This window comes from Mastigoproctus giganteus, chromosome 3 (genome assembly GCF_048544385.1).
Source record: "Mastigoproctus giganteus isolate SK-2022 chromosome 3, ASM4854438v1, whole genome shotgun sequence".
NCBI classification, from domain to species: Eukaryota; Metazoa; Arthropoda; class Arachnida; order Uropygi; family Thelyphonidae; genus Mastigoproctus; species Mastigoproctus giganteus.
Window position 1 is genome coordinate 46404612 of NC_143577.1, and position 21332 is coordinate 46425943.

Here is a 21332-nt window from a genome sequence, read left to right on the forward strand (position 1 = left end):
TTCACACTCCAAAACCTTGAGTTTTAATTGCAGATGTAGCTGTTATAGTAAAATTATTATTTTTTTAAGTAGAAATAATTTATTTAAGATTGTACTTCAACTCACAGTTGCTGATGCTTGAGGTATTTTAATCTGTCATTCACGTACCAATTGTGAGCTTATTATCAAATAGAAATATCCTAAACCTCAGTCTGAAATATATTTTATATCTGTAAATGAGATTTTCATATGAAATATTGTGCTACAATAAAAATTCACTGAGCTTGCTGAAGCATAACATTAATGTTCATATAATGTTAAGTCTAGAAGTATGAGAATGGTCAAATGAAAACAGCAAAATTCAATAAACAGTTATTCACTCAAACCTATGGTAAGAAATCTCATTATTTTCAATATAGTTTCCTTTCAAAATGCACTTCTTGTATTGTAAAACTAATACCAGAATACCATTAGGGAAGAATTTCTCGGTTTGCCTACTGAGCTACTCATGCACCCGAGGAAAATGGCCAACTGATGCATCTGCTGCGTTGTTGGCTTGGTATGAAGCTGAAAGGGACAATTTCCTAGACAATATATTGACCTGAGATGAGCCATGGGTGAATTTACTTGCAGCTTGAAAGCATGTAGTAGTAGTAGTAGTAGTGGTGGTAGAGGCATGTGATGCAAGAAAGCATGCTTATGTAGCATCAGCCAAAAAAAATTCACACATCCATTCTCTCTAAAAGTTTGTCCGTTTTCTCCTTGAATCTATTTAAGCTATCAACTTCCACAATGACAAATGGAAATTTGTTCCAGCAATCGACTGCCTGGTGGCTAAAGGCAAATTTCCGCACTTCTATTCTACAGCTGTCTTTCTTCAATTTGAATTTATGCCCCCTCAAGTTTGTAATCTGAGCAAGAGAAAGAATCCCATCAGAATTGAGCCTGCTCAACCCATTCAAGGCCTAATACACCTCAATCAGATCACCTCACAGGTGCCTAGTCTCCAGACCCTGCAATTTGCAAAATTTAAGCCTTTCTTGGTAAGAGAACTTCTTTGTTCCCCCTCACGAATGTTGTTGCCCTTCTCTGTACTCACTCAAGCAACTCGCTCAAGCAACTAAAGCTCCTCTTCCTAAAATGAGGCCTCCAGACCTGTACACAGTACTCTAGGTGTGGTCTGACCATTGCCTTATACAAGGGGATAATCACCTCCTTATCCCTGCTAGCAAAATTCCTGTATATCATTGACATTACCCCATTACCTGCTCTGGTAGCCTGTTTGCACTCACGGGCAGCGGAACATGGTAAGCCTGGTAAGCAGGGCATAGGGGTGCTGAAATTCAAAATTTTAATAAAAGTATCTCAGTTAAAGTCAGTAAATAAAGACTTTAATCTCAATATAGAAACAAACTATTATTGAACTGTATAGCGAAATAGTGCCCTAAGTGTATTCACAGCTTAGGCATGTGTGAAAATTGTAACATGTGTTGATACGTATATGCTCTGCATTACATATCGATGGCGATGACCACAAGCGCAAACTATATGGGTGCTCGACGCTGACTGTAACCGTGTCTGTTTTTTTCAATTTGTGTGGTGCTGATAAAGTGAATTCTTTTGTTCTTGGTAAGTACCTCCTTTTATTAAATAATATAATAATCTTTTAAATTATTTTGGTTACTATCATTGCTGTCCTGTAGTTAAAATTTGTTTATGTACATAACACAAAAGTCTCAGATAGAGAATACAAAGTGTAGACACTGTTTGTCTATCTCTGCTGTTTTATTATGGGTGATAGTGTAATAAACTCAAAAATCAATTTTTTGTTTGCTAAATTACTTCTTTTGCACAAAAATTATGAACTTAATTGTCAATTGTCAACATATCAAGATGTGATATCTCTGAATTGTAAAATTCTGTTATAACGAATTCAAAGGGACTAGGAAATTTTTTCATAATCCTGAAATTTCGTTACTTCGAAGTTAGAAATAAAATTGTTAAATCTAGTTTATTAAACATATATAATGAATGCAGATTTTGATTCTACTTGTAAGAAACATAAAAATTTCAAATCAGTACATTGCTTATTATATTTAAAATCTCTCCGTCTTTCAGAATTGTCAATAAGGTAGGTGCAAACTGCTGTGTGCGAAATTTCATTTTCAACTTGTTCAATAATTTTTCTGTTTTATTAAGAATAAACTGCTTTTTTTTCAATCATTTTTACATGTTTTCACTTCAGTTTGATTCTAACTAACCGAAGGATATCAAAAACTTAAAAGCTTACTGGGTGCCTCATTGTAATGTCTTATCGTTATTGGTTTTCAGCACCCTGATTTAAGATCCATATATGTTTTCTAATGAACTGAAAAACATTTTATAACTCTGATATTTTATTGCATCAATAATTTTCAGTTCGTTATAAAAAGTTAAGAGAAGAACAGCAGATTCCACCATAAAAATATTCATTGTATTGAAAATTTTGTTATAGTTTTTTCGTTTCATCAAGATCTGTTTAACATTATTTCTTACGGATTTATGCCGAGACCATAAACAAAATTCATTATACTGAATTTTTCATTATATTGCTATTCGTTACAACAGGATTTCACTGTATCAGATATCTGGAGCAAAATACCAGGTAGGAAACCAGTATTGTCAGAACGATGGCTTTTATTTCAAAATATATAGAAGTGGTATGGCATCATAAAAACAGACAGTACATATACTAGGATGTTCTTTAATGTTTAGTTAGATAATTCAGATAAGTTATTCAGTATCAAATCAAAGTTATCATTTATTTTATGTATTTATATATTAATTAAATTTATTTTATTCCAGATTTTATTTTTTTTTATTCACATTCATTTTAATATAATGAAGAATTGGAATCAAAAGAGAAAATCTCTGAATCAAGAAAGAAACTCTCAGGTGCACAAAATAGAAAAAGGAAGGATACAAAAGAAGAAGCTCTTCAAAAACAGGCTGGAGCACTTGATCATCACATTAAAAAAATCAAAATCTGCAAATGAAAATCCTCAGCCTTTAGAAACAGTCCATGATCAAGATGAAGTTTCTGTCACTCAACAGAACACCTGTGACTTAAGTGATTATCTGCCTAATAATTATGACTTTTTGACCACTCAAATGTCTGAAAATCTATCATGTACTTCAGAAATAAACCCATGTCTCTCTGATGTCGAGGATTTCTCAACCTTCACATCGGAAAAAATTCAAATCATCAGCGGTTCTGGTGAAAAAAAATCACAATATTGACTGTAATGAAATCTCGGCAGAAACAATAATCAGCTTAGAAGAACAATGTGGATTACCATTTAATTTGGGCAATTTTTGGAGGAATAGCCACAATCAATTCAATTAGAAGATCCTGCAAAGTCGCCAAAACTCACCAATCAATTACACATTATTTTAACAGAATCGGGACGTGTTCAAAGGAAAGATATTTTGTATCCTAGAAATTCAACTGGATGTAAGTTTAGTAATGCATATTATAACGGAAAAATGGATAATGGTGAAATTGTTCCGAGAACCTGGCTGGTATATTTATCTTCAGAAGACTGCGCGTTTTGTTTCTGTTGCAAATTATTTTCAAAAACATTTATACGATTCGGGCAGTAGTTTTGTGTCGACTGGTTACAATAATTGGAGGAATCTATCTAACCAATGCACTTCACACACATGAAACAAGCATTGGTCACTTGAAACATCTGAAACAATGGTGTGACTTGAGAAAGAATCTTAAGAATAAACCACAATTGATGCACAAAATGAAAGATTATGTGAACTGGATAAGAAACAGTGGACAGATGTCATTTCAAGGATTATTGAAATTGTAAAATATCTTGTATCTCAATGCCCAGTGTTATGGGGTTCTTCTGATAAACTCTTCGAGAGAAACAATGGCAACTTTTTAAAATTAATAGAATTAATTGTGTGGTAAATTCAATCCTGTTATGTTTACACATATCGAAAGAACCTTAAGATCTGAGCCTAAATGCCATTACTTAAGCAAAGATATTCAAAATGAATTGCTGTATTAATTTGTCAGGCAATGCTATCGCTGAGAAGAAAATATTATTCTATCATATTGGATTGTACCCAGGATGTCAGTCATATCAAGATAATGTCAGTTATTATATGTTATGTTTCATGTTCAGATGATAAGTATTAATTGAAGAGCACCTACCGGGATTTTTGCCAATATCCGATTCAACCGGTGAAGGGTTATGTAGTGCTATTGTAAACAAATTACGAGCTTGGAATCTGGATATTGGTAACATAAGAGGCCAAGGGTATGGTAGAGGCACGAATATGGACTAAAAATTGATTTTAAACAAAAACCCTTGCACCTTCTTTGTACCCATGCTGCCCACATCCCCAATTTAGTTGTCAATGATGCAGCTAAAGTAAATACCTAAATTATTGTTCTGATGCTAGCTACGAGAAACTTCAACCAGAAGCAAAACAACTTTGTGAAGATCTGGATACTATGCCAAACTGTTGAACAAGTTCACTGAAGAAAAAAATTTAAGCATTTTGACTACGAGCATGAGGATGAATCACTGCAATCGCCAGAAGATATTTTCTAGTGGATTTCTTCAACACCATTTTAGATGTTGCGATGTCTTCTATAAACAAAAGATTTGAACAACTAAAACTACACAATGAGCAGTTTCAGTTTTTGTATGACTTACATAAACCCAACGATTCTGATTACAAAAAACTTCGATAGAATTGTAATGATTTGCAAATACATTTAACATACAGAGATAAAAAGGACATAAGTGGAACTGAGTTATTCAATGAAATATGTGCATCCAGGGATCTTTTTAAATTGGATTTAGATAAATTTAAAAATCTCTATGAAATATTAAAATTAATTTGCACAAATAAATTGCCTTTTCTGAATTTGACATTAGCCCTAAGAATTTTATTAAGAATTCCGGTGAGTGTCGAAAGTGGGGAGAGAGAATTTTTCAGAATTAAAACCATTTAAGATCAGGTATGTCACAAGATAGGCTTGTAAATCTGGAAATGATATCTATAGAAGATGATATTTGTGATTTTGTCAATATTAAAGCATGCAAAGTGAGAATGTAATTGATGTAAATAAAATTAATAAAAAATGTATTTTCATTTCTATTTTTTCCAAATTGTAGTATTCATTACAATCTTCAAGGGCACCAAATACATTTCTGCATAGGGGTGCCAGAAACCCTAGTGCTGGGGCTGTCTGCAGAAAACTTCATATAATGAGCAAGTAAAGAATGGCATCATTCAAGCTCCTCAAAACAGAACAGAAGAAATTCTGAGCTATATCATCTGCAAGAAAAATGATGCTAACAGTATATGGGTTATTTATCGGTTACTTATAATATATGGGTTACATACTGCAATATGATTATGAGCCAAATATTCAGAGATTGATCACAAAAGGGGATTTACAGCATGGCAACAACCACCCTCACAATGATAACTAAACTGTTATTACCGTTCAATATCTGCTTTTGAAGTGCTATCATAGCTATCCTCATTCCTCTAACTTGCCTCAAAGTGACTAACAGCACATGAATGGCTCAGCAAGAAAATTCTTCTCTAGTGGAATCCAAGTATTGCAAGAAAAGATTATGAAAAAATAACAAAGTTGCTTAACAGAGGTTTGAATAAAGAATTTTTTTATTTTGTGCTGTTTTCACTTGAGCTAACCCTGTAGTATGCATTTAGTGATAAACTAAGACACAGAAACATTTTTAATCTATGCTACTGCAGAATCATACATTACTGTTTATTCAAAATTCCCTTGGAAAAATTTTCTAGTAGAAAGGAGAATATTCTAACGGTACTGAGTAAACTTTAGTATACTTCACACACATATAAACCAAATCAAAAAGTCACTGAACATAAACAAAACAATGGAACTATTTCCACATATTCCTTTGATTAGCATCATCTGGGAGATCTGGTTGCAAATGACAATTCACATCATTGGTGGCAAATCCCAAAGTTTAGGAATTAACTACCAGAAGAAACGAGACTTGTGAATAAACAAGACAGAAAAAATTTATTGAAAACTACTGTAATTATATCTTATAATAAAAATTTATAAAAGTAAATTTATAAATTTTACCTCTTATTAAAATTAATAAGATATAAATTTATAAAAAATGACATCTTATTATAAAAATTTATCTGGTATCTACAATGCTCAGTTTACATCAGCTCTAACACTAGATAACATTTCTAACTATATGTGGAGGCAGATTTATAGCAGTCTCTGTAATTAAATAAATTTATTATACAACAAATGCATTTCCAATGTAATTTGGTGATAGCTACGTTCACATTAACTAGAAAATAAAATTAGAGGAATTTTAATCTTCAGTACTCTAAATTCAGGGAAACGTATGTTAAAAATTATAAAACAGCAAAAGATATCCTGCCTAGTTGATATTTGTAAGTTGTCTAATCTTTTAACTTTGGCAAAATAACATCTTGACACTGCACAACAAGAAGTATTACTTTGTATAACAAAAATATGGAATCTGTTTTGTCGTGAGACATGAGACTGCAGCAACCAAATCCTCTGCTTGCACCTTCACAACAGTGCGACTGTTAGTAACCCTGTGTATATCTCTCATGTGCAAGGCCTGGAACACTTCACTTAGTATAATGGAGGCAACCACCCAGTAGTGAACTAGTGTAAGCAGTAATCAAGGTGTGGTGTCCATACCACACAGAGGAATACCACCCCTCTGATCAGGCAATACTAGTTGTAGATGACTCTCAGCACCTATTGCAATACCACCACTTTGCTTATTGGAGGCTTGAAATGGGAAAAACCCATGTTTAGTCTTCAGAGCAAAGCTTTGGCAACACCCATCTCTTCCATCATGCAGTACAATGTCTTTTGTGGCTATGAAGGACATTATAGCAAGATCCACCATTCCTGAAATTTTGAGGGTACAGCTCTAAAATGGTTTTTGCAAGCTGGCCACTAGATAGTCCATTGGACTGAATCTATTGGTAACTTTTTAGGAGGCATCTGGATCACATAGTGTATAATTTTTCTACCTTCGCTCTGCCAGCTAGTGACTGGAGGGCACACTAGTAGCATGTATGTAGGAGGCATTGTTGAGACCAAGAGACCAAGGAGCTGGATATATTCTTGCTGTGTACACCATATTCAAAAATTTCATTAATAATTCTTATACATTTCCCTCCACACTGCTTTTACTTTATCTACCAAATGCATCATGAATATATATGATGCATTTATCATATAAATTCAAATATATAGTTACCTATATAGTCAAGCTAATAGAATTAATTTATTTGTGAAAAAGTCTAAATCCTCAAAAAACAAATAAACACAGTCACAGTTCCATTCCCAGTGATGCCAATTTCCATTTACAGGCTGCCAAGTTCCACTTACTTTTCTGAGAGAATCCCTGTTGTTAGCTGCCTCAACCACTACACATGTTTGCCAAATTACACTGGTCTGCATAAATTTTGATGCTCCCAAGATTCACGGCAAGATCCACCATTTTCTACCTTCACTCTGCCAGCTAGTGACTGGAGGGCACACTAGTAGCATGTATATAGGAGGCATTGTTGAGACCAAGGAGCTGGATATATTCTTGCTGTAGTAGTAGTCTCATGTGATGCAAGAAAGCAAGTGTATGAGCTTATGCAGCATCATCAAAAAAAAAAAAAAAAAAAAAAATCACACCATTCCCTCCAAATGCCTTTCCAGTTCCTCCTTAAATTTATTTAACCTATCAACTTCCATGACAGATGGAAGTTTGTCCCAGCAATTAACAACCCACTGGCTAAAGGCAAATTTCTGCACATCTATTCTACATCTGTCTTTTCTTAATTTGAATTTATGCCCCCTTAGGTTCGTAATCTGAACAAGTGGAAGGATCCCATCAGAATTTAGCATGCTCAATCCATTCAAGGCTTTATACACCTCAATCAGATCACTGCACAGGTGCCTAGTCTCCAGCCACTGCAATTTGCAGAACTTAAGCCTCTCATGGTAAGAGGATCCCTTCATTCCCCTCACCAGTCTTGTTGCCCTTCTCTGTACACGCTCAAGCAAATCTACATCCTTCCTAAAATGAGGCCTCCAGACCTGTACACAGTACTCAAGGTGTGACCTGACCACTGCCTTATACAAAGGGATAATCACCTCCTTTTCCCTTCTAGCAAAATTCCTATATATCATTGAGAAAACCCCATGACCAGCCCGGGCAGCCTGTCTGCATTGCTCAGAAAACTTCATATCTGACTACACAATTACTCCCAGGTCTTTTTTATTTTATACCACCTTAAGTGTAGTACCACACAGTTGTTACATTTCTCTGGGGTTACTTCTACTCATATGCAGTACTTTGCATTTGTCAAGGTTAAACTTCAGTTGCCACTTTGTAGCCCATCTGCCCAAATTATCTAGATCCTGTTGCAGTAGCACACTGCCATTACTGTCATTAACAACCCTGCCAACCTTTGTATCATCGGCAAACTTCGACACTAAGTCTGATATACCTTCATCAATATCATTGATAAATATACAAAACAACAGAGGACCCAACACCGAACCCTGTGGGACTCCACTAATAACATTAGTCCACGAAGAGCAGCACCCATTAATTACCACCCTCTGTCTTCTCCTACTCAACCATCCTTTTATCCATTGTAGCAACTTACCCTTAATACCATTCTGCTCCAATTTGTACAATAGTCTTCAATGCACAACAGTGTCAAAAGCTTTCCTGAAATCCAAATATATGATATAAAAATTATTTTTTGCATCCAGTTCCTTTGTGACCACCACATCATAATAACCAATCAAATTTGTCAGACAAGACTTTCCCTTAACAAACCCATGCTGTGTCTCAATTATTGCTGCAGTCTTGTCTAGATGATCCTGCAATGCATCTTTAACCAGTGACTCCATTATTTTACCCGGAACAGAAGTTAAACTAACTGGTCTGTAATTACTCGTGTCACCCTTCGATCCCCCTTTGTGAATTGGGGATACATTTTCACATCTCCAGTCCGTGGGGACCTCCCCTCAGTCCAAGGATGCTCTCATAATTATGGCTAAAGGTTTGCTTAGTTGCTTTGCCACCTCATTTAATATAACTGGATAGATCCCATCCACCCCAGGTGCCTTTCTTATGTTTAACTTCAACAATTTCTCCTCCACTTTGCTCTCAGTTATTACAAAATCATTAAGCACCCTGTGTACACCATATCCAAAAATTTCATTAATAATTCATATACATTTCCCTCCCTACTGCTTTTACTTTATCTACCAAATGCAGCATGAATATATATGATGCATTTATCATATAAATTCAAATATATAGTTACCTATATAGTCAAACTAATAGAATTAATTTATTTGTGAAAAAGTCTAAATCCTCAAAAAACAAATAAACACAGTCACAGTTCCGTTCTTAGTGATGCCAATTTCCATTTACAGGCTGCCAAGTTCCACTTACTTTTTCTGAGAGAATCCCTGTTGTTGGATGCCTCAACCACTATACATCTGCTTGCCAAATTACATTGGTCTGCATAGATTTTGATGTTCCCAAGATTCACAGTGTTTCTGGATGTACTTAAAGTGCTAATTCTAAAAATCCAAACAGTTTATTGGTGGGGTCATGCTTCTTATTGACCAAATATTTTTTCCTATCATGTACAGCCTTCGTATTCAAAACTAGGGAAACAAGCCTAAATAACTTCAAGAGGTGTGTTATGGTAGTAAACTACAGAAGAATACTTAAGTCTTAACCGTGCCTAAAGTAATGTCGGGAGTGTTGTCAATAAAATGACTAAATTTGAACTCCCGGTTAGGACAACTAATGATGACATAATAGGGCAAACAAAAACGTGGTGTCACCTGGAAATTGGGGATGATGAGTTTCACTATGAATGTATTTAGGAAAGATGGGGAAGATAGAAGGAATGGTGTGGTCATGCTTCTTAGCAAAAGCAGTCTGAGTGCGAAAAGAGCTTTTGCTGAGTTTGAAGTTATGTCTGCCAGCATAGAATCTGTGTGGTGTGAGTTAGTTGGAAGCAAAGGTATAATGAGAGTGGGAGTAATCTACAGACCAGAAGATTGTGAAGAGTATGATGAGAGTCTCTACATGCAGATGGAATGGGCACACAAGCACAACTTCTTATTATGGGTGACTTCAATCTGCCACTAATTGATTGGAATAAATAAAGGGGAAACATGTCAGAGAAAATACTACTGGTGAGAATATTCTTGAACTCATCATTATTCACAAATCAGATGACATCATGGGGTTTTAAAGTACAGGAACCACTATCAAGTAGTGATCACAGTCCTCAGATGGAAGATGAAGAAAGGTGTTGCATTAGTTAAAGGCATGGGTTTTAATTTCAGAAGAGGGGACTTTGAAAGTTTAAGGCACTATAGCATCTATTAATTGGGCAGATTACAGAATGAGGGCAAATACATTTGAATTATGGAATACCTTTAAAGCAAAAATCACATACATGCCATTAAGAAAATAATGCAGGAGGAGGATGCCGAAATGGATGAATGTAGAGCTGGCTGGTCAAACAGTGCAGAAAAAGATAGCATGGGATTATTATAGAGCAATGAAAAGTACTGAGGCTTACAACAGGTACAAGTTGATCTGTAACAGTACCACAAATAAAGTTAAGAAAACCAAGGCTGCATATGAGAAAGCACTGGCTAAGAGAGTAAAGAATGGAGATAAGAAATTTTTTATGTATATGAATACAAAGAAGAAAGTGAATCAGATCGGACCCTTGTGTACTGGTGGTGTGGGAAAATCTCAGATAACCCAGCTGATGTGGATGAATTAAATAGGTACTTTGCATCTGTCTTTACTGATGAAAGATCCTTCATGCTGCTGAGAAGAGGCTGTGCAATTCAGGATGAGCCATATGAAATTAGTGATTTAAAAATTACAGGTGACTGTTTATTATAAAAACTTTTGAGCATAAAGGCAAGTGAGGTTCCCAGGGTTGATGGCACATAACCCAGTAATTTTGAAGGAAGCCACCAGGGATTATACTGAACCACTGAAGTTAATAATGAGGGCATCTTTGGACTCAACAGAGATTTGGATTGGACTGGAGAAGTGCCAATGTATTGTCAATACATAAAGGTGGTTCTCAGTAAGTATAGATCAGTTAGTCTGACTTTAGTGGTAGGGAAAATCTTAGAGGCAATGATTAAGAGTGCAATCCAGGAACATTAAGATAGATTGGCATTCTGAGGGACACACAACATGATTTTGTTATAGAAAGTCATGTTTAACTTACTTAGTAGGCTATTTTGATGAGTTACTCATGAGCTGAATGTAGGGAACAATTTTGACAGTTGATTTGGATTTTAGCAATGCATTTTACTCAGTTCCTCATGAGAGGTTACTGTATAAGTTAGAACATGTTGAGACTACTGAAAATATTCTAAGATGGAAAGATTCTGTGAGGTGGCTGCAGGGAAGAAGGCAGAGGGTTGGGGTTGTGATTAATGGATATTCTTCAGACTGGTGTAATGTCAGGAGTGGGGTCCCCCCAATGATCGGTTCTTGGACCACTGTTGTTTCTGATTTTCATAAATGACATCGACAAAGGAATAGAAGACATGATGTCAAAATTTGCAGATGACATAAAGAATGGTAGAGTCGTTAATGATCAGTGCCAAGCAGCACTTCTTCAGGATGACTTCAATAGACTTCAAATATGGCAGCTATGTTTTAATGCAGCAAAATGTAAGACCTTACACTTCAGAATAGCAACCCCAAAACAAATTATACACTTGGTGGGGTTGAATTAAAAACAGTAGAGGAGGAAAGGGATCTGGGAGTTACAATACGGGAAGATATGAAGTTTTCTCAACGGTGTAAACAGGCAGCCAGTAAACTCCATGGTGTCCTATTGATGATTTATCGAACATTATCCTGTAGAGACAGGGATGTCATAATCCCACTGTATAATGTAATTGTAACACCACATTTTGAATACTGTGTTCAAGTATGGAGACCTCATCTGAAAAAAGACATCGAGCTTCTCGAAAGGGTCCAAAGATGGGTAACTGGCATGGCGAGAATGGCAAAAGGACGACTGTATGAGGATAGAATCTGATTATGTGGGCCATGGAGTTTGGCAACCAGGCACCTCAGAGGTGACCTGATTGAGATTTATAACAATTGAGGTTAGTAAAACGAAGGAAGGCAGAACTTTCACTGTTAGAGAGAATTCCAGAACCTGGTAGCGTAAATTCAAATTACAGGGGAAGAGGTTTAGACTAGATTGTAGGAAGTTTTCTTTCAGCCAGTGAGTTGTTGATTGCTTAAACAAGTTGCCTTTACGGGTAGTTGAGGCTGACAGTTTGAATAAATTGAAAGGTGAGTTGGATAGTTAACCTATGAGAGGAGGGAAGCACATAATTTTTTTTTCTTTTCTTATCTACTACTTTTTTTTTTTAGGCAGTGCAGCAAATCCTGTGTCTTCCTTGCACTACATAGGAAATAACAATATGATTATTTCATTTGTAATTTAACAACTAGTTGGATTTGCTTTAAGTATTGAAATAGCTCCAGCAAGTTTGCTTCATTACTTAAAATGTGGAATAGAGTTAAAGGTTCCTGTAAGTTAGAGAAGGAGATTTCAGAGTTAGCATTAGTAAAGGTACATAATGCAAGAAAATAAGCTTATATAGCATCAGCCAAAAAAAAAAAATCCTTCTCATTTCACCCATCCACTTGCTCCAAATGTTTGTCTAGTTCTACTTTGAATCTATTTAAGCAATCAACTTCTACAACGACAGATGGAAGCTTGTTCCAGCAATCAACCACCCACTGGCTAAAGGCAAACTTCCACACATCTATCCTACAACTATCTTTCCTCAATTTGAATTCATGCCCTCTAAGGCCATTATTAGTCTGAGCAACAAGAAGAATCTTATCAGCAGTGAGCATGCTCAAACCATTCAATGCTTTATACATCTCAATCAGATCACCTAGCAGGTGCCTAGTCTCCAGACACTGTAATTTGCAAAACTTAAGCCTTTCTTCATAAGAGCAACCTTTTGTTCCATTCACTAACCCTGTTGCCCTTCTCTGTACTCGTTCCAGCAGCTCTACATCCTTCCTAAAACGAGGTCTCCAGACCTGTAAATAGTACTTATGGTTTGGCCTGACCATTGCCTTATTTGCCTTATACAAGTTGATAATCACCTCCTTATACCTGCAAGAAAAATTCCTGTATATCATTGAAAAGACACAATGAGCTACTTGCAGACTGTCTGCACTGTCAGAAAACTTCATATCTGCCTGCACAATTACCCTCCAGGTCCTTTTCATTCTCTATCACTGTCAGTATAGTACCACACAGTTGATACGTTATGCTGCGATTACTGCTTCCCATATGCAGTACTTTACATTTGTCAACATTAAACTTCAGTTGCCACCTCTCAGCCCATCTGCTCAACTTTTCTAGATCCCGTTGCAGCAGAGTACTGTCATTAGTGTTATTAACAACCCTGCCAACATTCATATTGTCTGCAAACTTGGACATTAAGCCTGATAAACCTTCATCAATATCATTGATAAATACAGAACACAACAATGGACCCAACACTGAACTCCTGGGGACTCACTAATAACATTAGTCCACGAAGAGCAGCAGTGTCCATTGATTACCACTCTCTGTCTTCTCCCACTCAACCATCCCTTTATCCATAGCAGCAATTTACCTCCAATGCCACACTGCTCCAATTTGTGCAGCAGTCTTCCATGTGGAACAGTATCAAAAGCCTTTCTAAGATCCAAGTATATAATATCAAAGTTATTCCCTGCATCCAGTTCTTTTGTGACTGCATCATAGTATCCAATCAAATTGGTCAGGCAAGACTTCCACTTAACAAAACCATGCTGTGTCCGAGCTATAACTGAAGTCTTGTCTGGATGATCCTGCAGTGCTTCTTTAAACAGTGCCTCCATTAATTTTCCTGGAACAGAAGTTAAACTCACTCATTACTTGTGTCAGCCTTTGATCCTCCTTTGTGAATTGGGGTCACATTTGCACTTCTCCAGTCTGTGGGTACCTCCCCTGAGTCCAAGGAAGCTCTCATAATTATGGCTAAGGGTTTGTTTACTTCCTTTGCTGCCTCCTTTAATATAACTGGATAGATCCCATCCACCCCAGGTGCCTTTCTTGTGTTTATCTTCAACAATTTCTCCTCCACTTTACTCTCAGTTATTACAAGATTCTCTAGCTTACTGCCAGAGTTGATTACACCTCTGACATTCCCCTCGCTGAATAACTCCTCATGTGTGAATGTCAATGGAAAATATTCATTTAGTTTGTTAGCTACCTGAGCAGGATCATCAACAGTTGACCCATCGATATCATGTGGACCAATCTGATTCATCCTCTTCCTTCTAGAGTTTAGATAAGTAAAGAACTCTTTGCTGTTTTTCTTTGCATCCCTTGCCAAAGATTTCTCGTAATCTGCCTCCTAATCTGCAGGTTAGGAGGTTAGCAAAGTTACAGATACAAGTTGATCTGTAACTTGGTTACAGATCAACTTGTATCTATCATAGGCTTCTGTGTCGTGTGTTAATTTGTATGTATCCCATGCATTTTTCTTCTCTGCCATATGTCTCATTAGTTCATCTGACATCCATTTAGGCCTAAACCTTGAACAATATTTCTTAGTTGGTATTTTTTTTTTTTTATGAAAACCCCAAACACGAAAGGTATCAAAACCTATAGTACTTAGTACCGTGCATGGGTTGATGGAGAAGTATGGGGGGAGGAAAGCCTAGTAGCTTCCAAGATATGTTCTTTGAATGCTTCCCATTTTGAATTTGCTGTTGGTAATATCATCAGTTGGTCCCACTGTATAGAATTTAAATACTGTCTCAGTCCATCGTAGTCGCCTTTACGAAAGCAATAACCCTTCCCTTTACCCCTAATGGTAGTTACCTCTTTGAGTAAATCCCACTTCAGCACACTATGATCACTTCCACCTAGTGGTTCATTTATCTGCAGATTCTTAGTGCATCAAGAATCACTACTGATAATTAAATCAAGAGTATTACTCCCTCTAGTTGCCTCCCGAACATGCTGATGTAAAAAACAATCATCCAATAAATCCACAAAAGCCTTGCTAGTGTGTGTGACCAGCCCCCAAATTCCAGTCAATATCTGGGAAATTAAAATCCCCCATTACAAGACTCTCTGATTTACTGGCCCACTCTATTTACCTGTACAGTTTCTTATTATACTCCTTTTTTTTTTTTTTTTTTTTGGTAGTTGTTGAAGCGTCGGCTTCTGTGGCCATAATGCACCTCCCAAGGTTTTTGCAGCACTTTGATCCAAGCCCGAGGCGGGAATCGAACCCGCGACCTTTGGGTTGCTAGGCTATTATACTCATCAGAGTCATTAGGCCTATAGCACACTCCTATTCTCAATTTTGATCTCCCAATGCTTATGTCACACCAAACTGACTCCACACTGCACTGTCCAGCGATGTCGACTAGCTTCACTTCCTTGGATTTTATGTGTTTCTTAACTAATAGCATAACCCCTCCTCCCTTCCTATCCTGTCTATCCTTTCTGTAGACGTTGTACTCCCCAAATTTCAGTTCTGCATTCCTTATATCTGTGTGACACCACGTTTCTGATATCCCACAATATCTGCCTTTGATGTTTTGAGCAATACCTCAAATTCATCAAATTTATTTACTAAATTCCTAGCATTGGTGTACACGCAAGTATACATGCACCTGTTTCTATTCTTAGCTACCCTAACACAACCCATGTGTTTACTTGTACCGCAATGACTCCCAGCAGTCTCTGAAATATCCTGCATCTTGTTTTTCAGGCTTCTGTTCATTCCAATAGAAGCAGTGCAAGAATCTCTTTCACCTCTGCCAGTGGCTACTGTTTATCTATTAGTCTTTGTCTCCCCCCAAGCTAGCAGTTTTCCAACCCACCTAACACTGCCTCGATAGCATCAGCAAATATTCTTGCACCCTTTCTATTTAAGTGTATCCCATCCCTGGAGAAGCAGTCTCTCCTGTTAACAAGTACAGTATATGCTGAAAAAAATTCTACCCCTTGAGCCTTGCACAATCTTTCCAGGGCCGAATTGATCGACAAGGCTCTCATCATATACTCCCTCCTATCGTGTCTGGGCAGAATTGCAGACACTTTCAAATTCAAAGATGACAATGCAACCGAGCCATCGGGCACTTGATGTACAGGAATGGTTTGAGGAACACAGTTCTGATTTCCAGCATATTGATTGGCCTCCGCACTCCACTGATATCAAATGCACAGAGCACTTGTGGGACACTATGGAAAGGCATATCAGGCATCTGGATACACCAATCACCTCCATACCTGCATTGTTGACTGCATTAAGCACAGCTTGGTTGGCCATACCTTCTGAACACTTCCGACATCTTGTTGAATCAATGCCACGTCGGATAGCTGCTGTACTGAGGGCAAAAGGAAGACCTATGAAGTATTAGGTAGGTGGTCATAATTCAGTGATCACTCAGTGTAATATGCAGATTTATATTTGAAATACAGTAGATAGAAAACAAAGCTTACTCAAATTACATATTCACTAAAAATCCTTGTAAGCTATATTTTTTTATATTTTTTCATCAGTAAAATTATTGCATAATTAACGTGGATATACAGCATGGTGAAAAAGTACTCCATCACATTTACCAAAATTTCTATTTTCATTCTCAGTATAATCTTCATGCACGAATGCCATATCCTCTTATTTCTGATTTACCAATTCTTCTGTACAGAGGTTTTTCTTCACATATGTTCAGTTTCGGCTAGATGTTCTGCCAATGCTACCATTAAGGGTTGGTGTAAAATTTCAAGTATATTCTCTAATTTGCTGTAATTATAGTGCCTAACTAGAAATCATGATCAAGGAATGATAAAACAAAAGTTTCTGGTCTTGGACTTGGTCCAGGATGGTATGAAGTTTAAAGCAAAGCCAAGAAACTTCAGTTTTTTTCATTAGAATAAACTAAAGAAAAAAATAATTGAAGAAATTTTACACCTATAGGAAAAGAAAGATTTAGAGGTTATGATATACAACAAATGTGAAGTTTTCCTTGCAGTGTAAGCAGGCAACCAAGAAAGCTTGGGGGGGGGGGGGTGTTACTGTCAATGGTCCAAGCCCAGAAACTGAATTATTGTTTTCAGTTTTACAGTGTTTTATTATTTTTATTCTTCTAAGATACCCAAATAAGATTCACTGAAGAAACTAATGAAAAATTTCCTCTTGCGTAAGGTTTTGGTGTTAAATCTGCATATTAGAATTATATTAAACATGCAGCAATTTCAGAAGAAATAAAGGAAGTACCCGTGTGAAGAACCCACCTTTAATTATTGTATGCCATTTGTATTTGGTGAATACGAAAATATAGCATATCACCAATTGAGTAACTTGGTCTTCAACAGAATTCCTCTTATTCTGAACAACCTATTTATGTGAGGTAAGTGTTTCTCTGCTGTGAAGGGAATTGAAAGCAAATTTAAGAAAACATATGTTGCCAAAGAATGATTTGATTATGGCCCTCACACATACACACACACACAGCAATTTAAAAGCCAGGTTTGAAAATTTCATTTCATCCAAATTCCTCAAATTTTGCATTTCATTAATTATAATTTTCCTTTGTAATTTCATTGATCATTGTTCACTTATATTTGTATAAAAATATAAGCATATGTTAGTATAATAAATGTACGAATAAAAAAAAATTGACTTCTTTCACATTCATCCAGTGTTTTGATTATTCCATTTTCACAATGACAAATTTATTGCCTATTGACAATTTTTTTTCAACAAACCAGTTACAATTAAGGTTTTTAAAGTTTAAACAAACTAAGCAGAATGATAGAACAAAAAAGGGGAGGCGTTACTTTGCAAGTAGGAAGGATGTTATTATTCCTCTTTATAAAACAATGTTGAGCCATATTTGGAATATTGTATTAGGCCTCACCTAAAAAGGATATTAGAACTTCTAGAGAGGGTCCACAGAAGGACAGCTAGACTAGAGTGCCAAAGGTTGTTATCCCTATGAAGAGCATCTTAGAAAATGGGGATTATAGAGGAGGCTAGAGACCTCAGGGGTAGTCCGACTCAGTTGTTTAAGATCCCTAACCCATTTAGTCATGAGTTTATCATATGTATGGGTGGGTTCTCTGTAAGTGAATTAACAAAAAAAAAAACACTCCAGGCTGTGGAGTACAGCCTGGAGTGTTTTTTTTTTTTTTTTTGTGAAATTTTCTAAAAATGAAAGTTTATGCAATAAGAGCTAAAATATTAATGTGTTCTTATTTTGATTTTATTGCTAAACACTACAATAAACTATTGTCAAAAATCAAATCAGAATTTAAAAAATTTGTAAAAAAAAAAAAAAAAATTCATAAATAAAACCAGTCATTACTTTTAGGATGAACTAATATCTTTTTGCATCAGAAACCAAAAAACCTTTTCCATCATATGAGCTACTTTACAAACAAACAACATGGTAAAATCAACCTACCACAATTTTTTTTTTTTTTTTTTAAATCTATCTTAAATAAGATATGCTAGTCATAGAATTATTATAATCTTTTATTATAAAAAAAAAAAAAAAAAATTAGGCAGCTACATAGAAGTTTGAAGTAAATTTAAAAACTAAATAAAATAAGAAATTAGTAAGATTTCTTGCACTGGTGTTCACCAGAAAATGGACTGCAATTGATCAAAAATATGCTTTACAATTGATCATTTGATAGTTCCTGATTTATATCAATTTATGTATTACTTGATTTGGTTTTTATCAAATTCTGGACCTGAATTGCATGGAAAATCTTCAGTTTTGGATGTTGTAAGACAAAATCAGAAAACTGAGGTCAACAGATGCAATCTTCTCCTCTGATGATCAATGTTATTTTTGTGCTGCCATCTATTATAAACAGTCTAAAATTAGTTGGAACACAAATAATATATGGAAGCACATACAGAAAAATTAAGGCAATTTGAACATTAATGAACACATTGTCCGAAGTGACATTAAAAACATAGATCTATGTATGTACCACAAGAGCCCACACATGAAAAACATAATCTACGTACATACTTCTGAGAGTTAAGGAATAAACAGAATCTCATCCGGTAAAGCGAATGATTAGAGGCCTTGGGGCCGAAACGACCTCAACCTATTCTCAAACTTTAAATGGGTGAGAAGTCCGGCTTGCTTGACTCGAAGCCCGGACAAAAGGATGTGAGTGCCCAGTGGGCCACTTTTGGTAAGCAGAACTGGCGCTGTGGGATGAACCAGCGTTGATCACAAATAAGTTGCCTCCCAAGGTAGTTGAGGTAATGAGCTTCCCCAAGTTCAAGGTAGAAATGGACAATTACTTTTCAGGGATGGGCAAAGTTATTGATTCTGGGTTTTTTTTTATTTATTTATTTATTTTCATTCCTCCCCTCTTTTTTTTGCACACACAGAATAAATTCACTACCTTGCATCACTTGGCTTGACTAATACTACATTGTAGCACAAAAAGCATTTGAAACAACACTGTTGCATTCTGACCAACCTCGTTTTTTTCCTCCATGAACTCCTCTTGTCACACGATATACTACTTCATGATCAGATTCTTTAACTAATTCATCAGATGAATTGGCTTCAGATATAACAATTAAAGTTACCAGGAATACCAGTGCAAATACGGTATTTGTCCTCATCTTTTTTTTTCTATAAATTAGAAAAGATAAAAATATTAGTATAAAAAAAAACCATTATTTTAAATAATTCCATACATTTTGTGATACTTAATGGAGCAATTCTGTTTCAAAAATATATATTGTTCATAATATTTACTCATTAGATTCAGTTGAAAGAGACTAAGGCATTATTGTCATAACAAAAAGAATTATTAATAGCAATTGTTATTTTCTATTTCCTCTAGAACAATAATATGGTCATTTTCACTTCCTAGAGCATTTTTACTTTTAGCTGCTTAATTCATAAACTTATTTTACTTAATACCTAACTTATTAACATGATAACTCATAAGTACAAAAATAAAATCATACAATGTGTCACCAATACATTTAACCCAGGGGCTCATCTGGTGAATATGGGCTTGGCACACCGGGACCTGAGCTGGATATCATCATTCTTCTCTTTCTTGGTGATTTTCTCTCTCTTTTTCTCTCTCTCTCTCTCTCTCTCAAAGATACAAGAAACTCTGCAAAATACAGGCCTCACCTGCCTCCCAACAATGTACAAGATCCTGACCATCTGCATAACTAAGAAGATATCAAACCACTTGGAGAGCCAGAATATAATAGCCAAACAGCAGAAAGGATGCAAGCGGAAGAGCAAAGGATGCAAGGATCAATTAACCATGGATGCCACAGCTATAGAGCAAGCTTATAAGAAGTGCCACAGCTACAGAGCAAGCTTACAAGAAGCGCTGCAACCTGTACACAGCCTACATCGATTACCACAAGGCCTTGGCTCTATGCCTCATAGCTGGCTAATAGAGATGCTGAAGATCTACAAAGTCAATCCAATAGTGACAACTTCCTAGGAGCAACAATGGTTACTCCATTTCACCATTGTTGCTCCTAGGAGCAACAATGGTGAAATGGAGTAACACCATTAAGGTTGAGAACAACACAATAAGACCAATCCCCATCAGGAGAGGAATCTTTCAGGGAGATGCCCTGAGCCTACTGTGGTTCTGTCTAGCACTTAACCTGCTATCCACCATGCTCAACAGCAGCAAGTATGGATATAAACTCAAAGAAGGAAGGAAGAACCTGTACACCCTCACCTACCTGATGAACGTAGATGATATCAAGCTCTACACAGTAACTGAGAAGCAACTCCAGCAACTACTCCGAATCACTGAAGAATTCGCAAATGATATCAAGATGGAATTTGGTTTAGACAAATGCAAGACCCACGGATTGCACCAGGGAAAATTAGTCGGCCAAAACTACCAGCTACAGACTGGTAAAGAGATCGAAGCCATGACAGAGGGAGAAGCCTACAAATACCTGGAGATGATACAGTCTCAGCAGTTAGAGCAGAAGGAAATCAAGGCTTGCCTGACCAAAAAATACCAGCAGAGACTTAGAAGTCTGTTGAAAGCAAAACTGAATGGCGAGAACACAGTTAAAGCCATAAACACCTATGCAGCCCCAGTGCTAACATACTCCTTCAGGGTCACAGATTGGACTAACACCAAACTGGAGGATGTCACGAGAA

At 36.3% G+C, this 21332-nt stretch overlaps 1 protein-coding gene across 3 annotated transcripts in view; it reads right to left on the reverse strand.

Annotated features, from left to right (window-relative positions):
* The window catches only part of LOC150087931 (uncharacterized), a 110775-nt gene that overhangs the window by 46304 nt on the left and 43139 nt on the right, over nt 1–21332 (reverse strand). For all 3 annotated transcript variants that reach the window (XM_090369272.1, XM_090369271.1, XM_090369270.1), the window contains exon 3: nt 19651–19807. In XM_090369272.1, the coding sequence (XP_090225398.1) occupies nt 19651–19798 (148 nt within the window). In that variant the 5' untranslated portion in view covers nt 19799–19807. The remainder of the gene's footprint in view (nt 1–19650; nt 19808–21332) is intronic.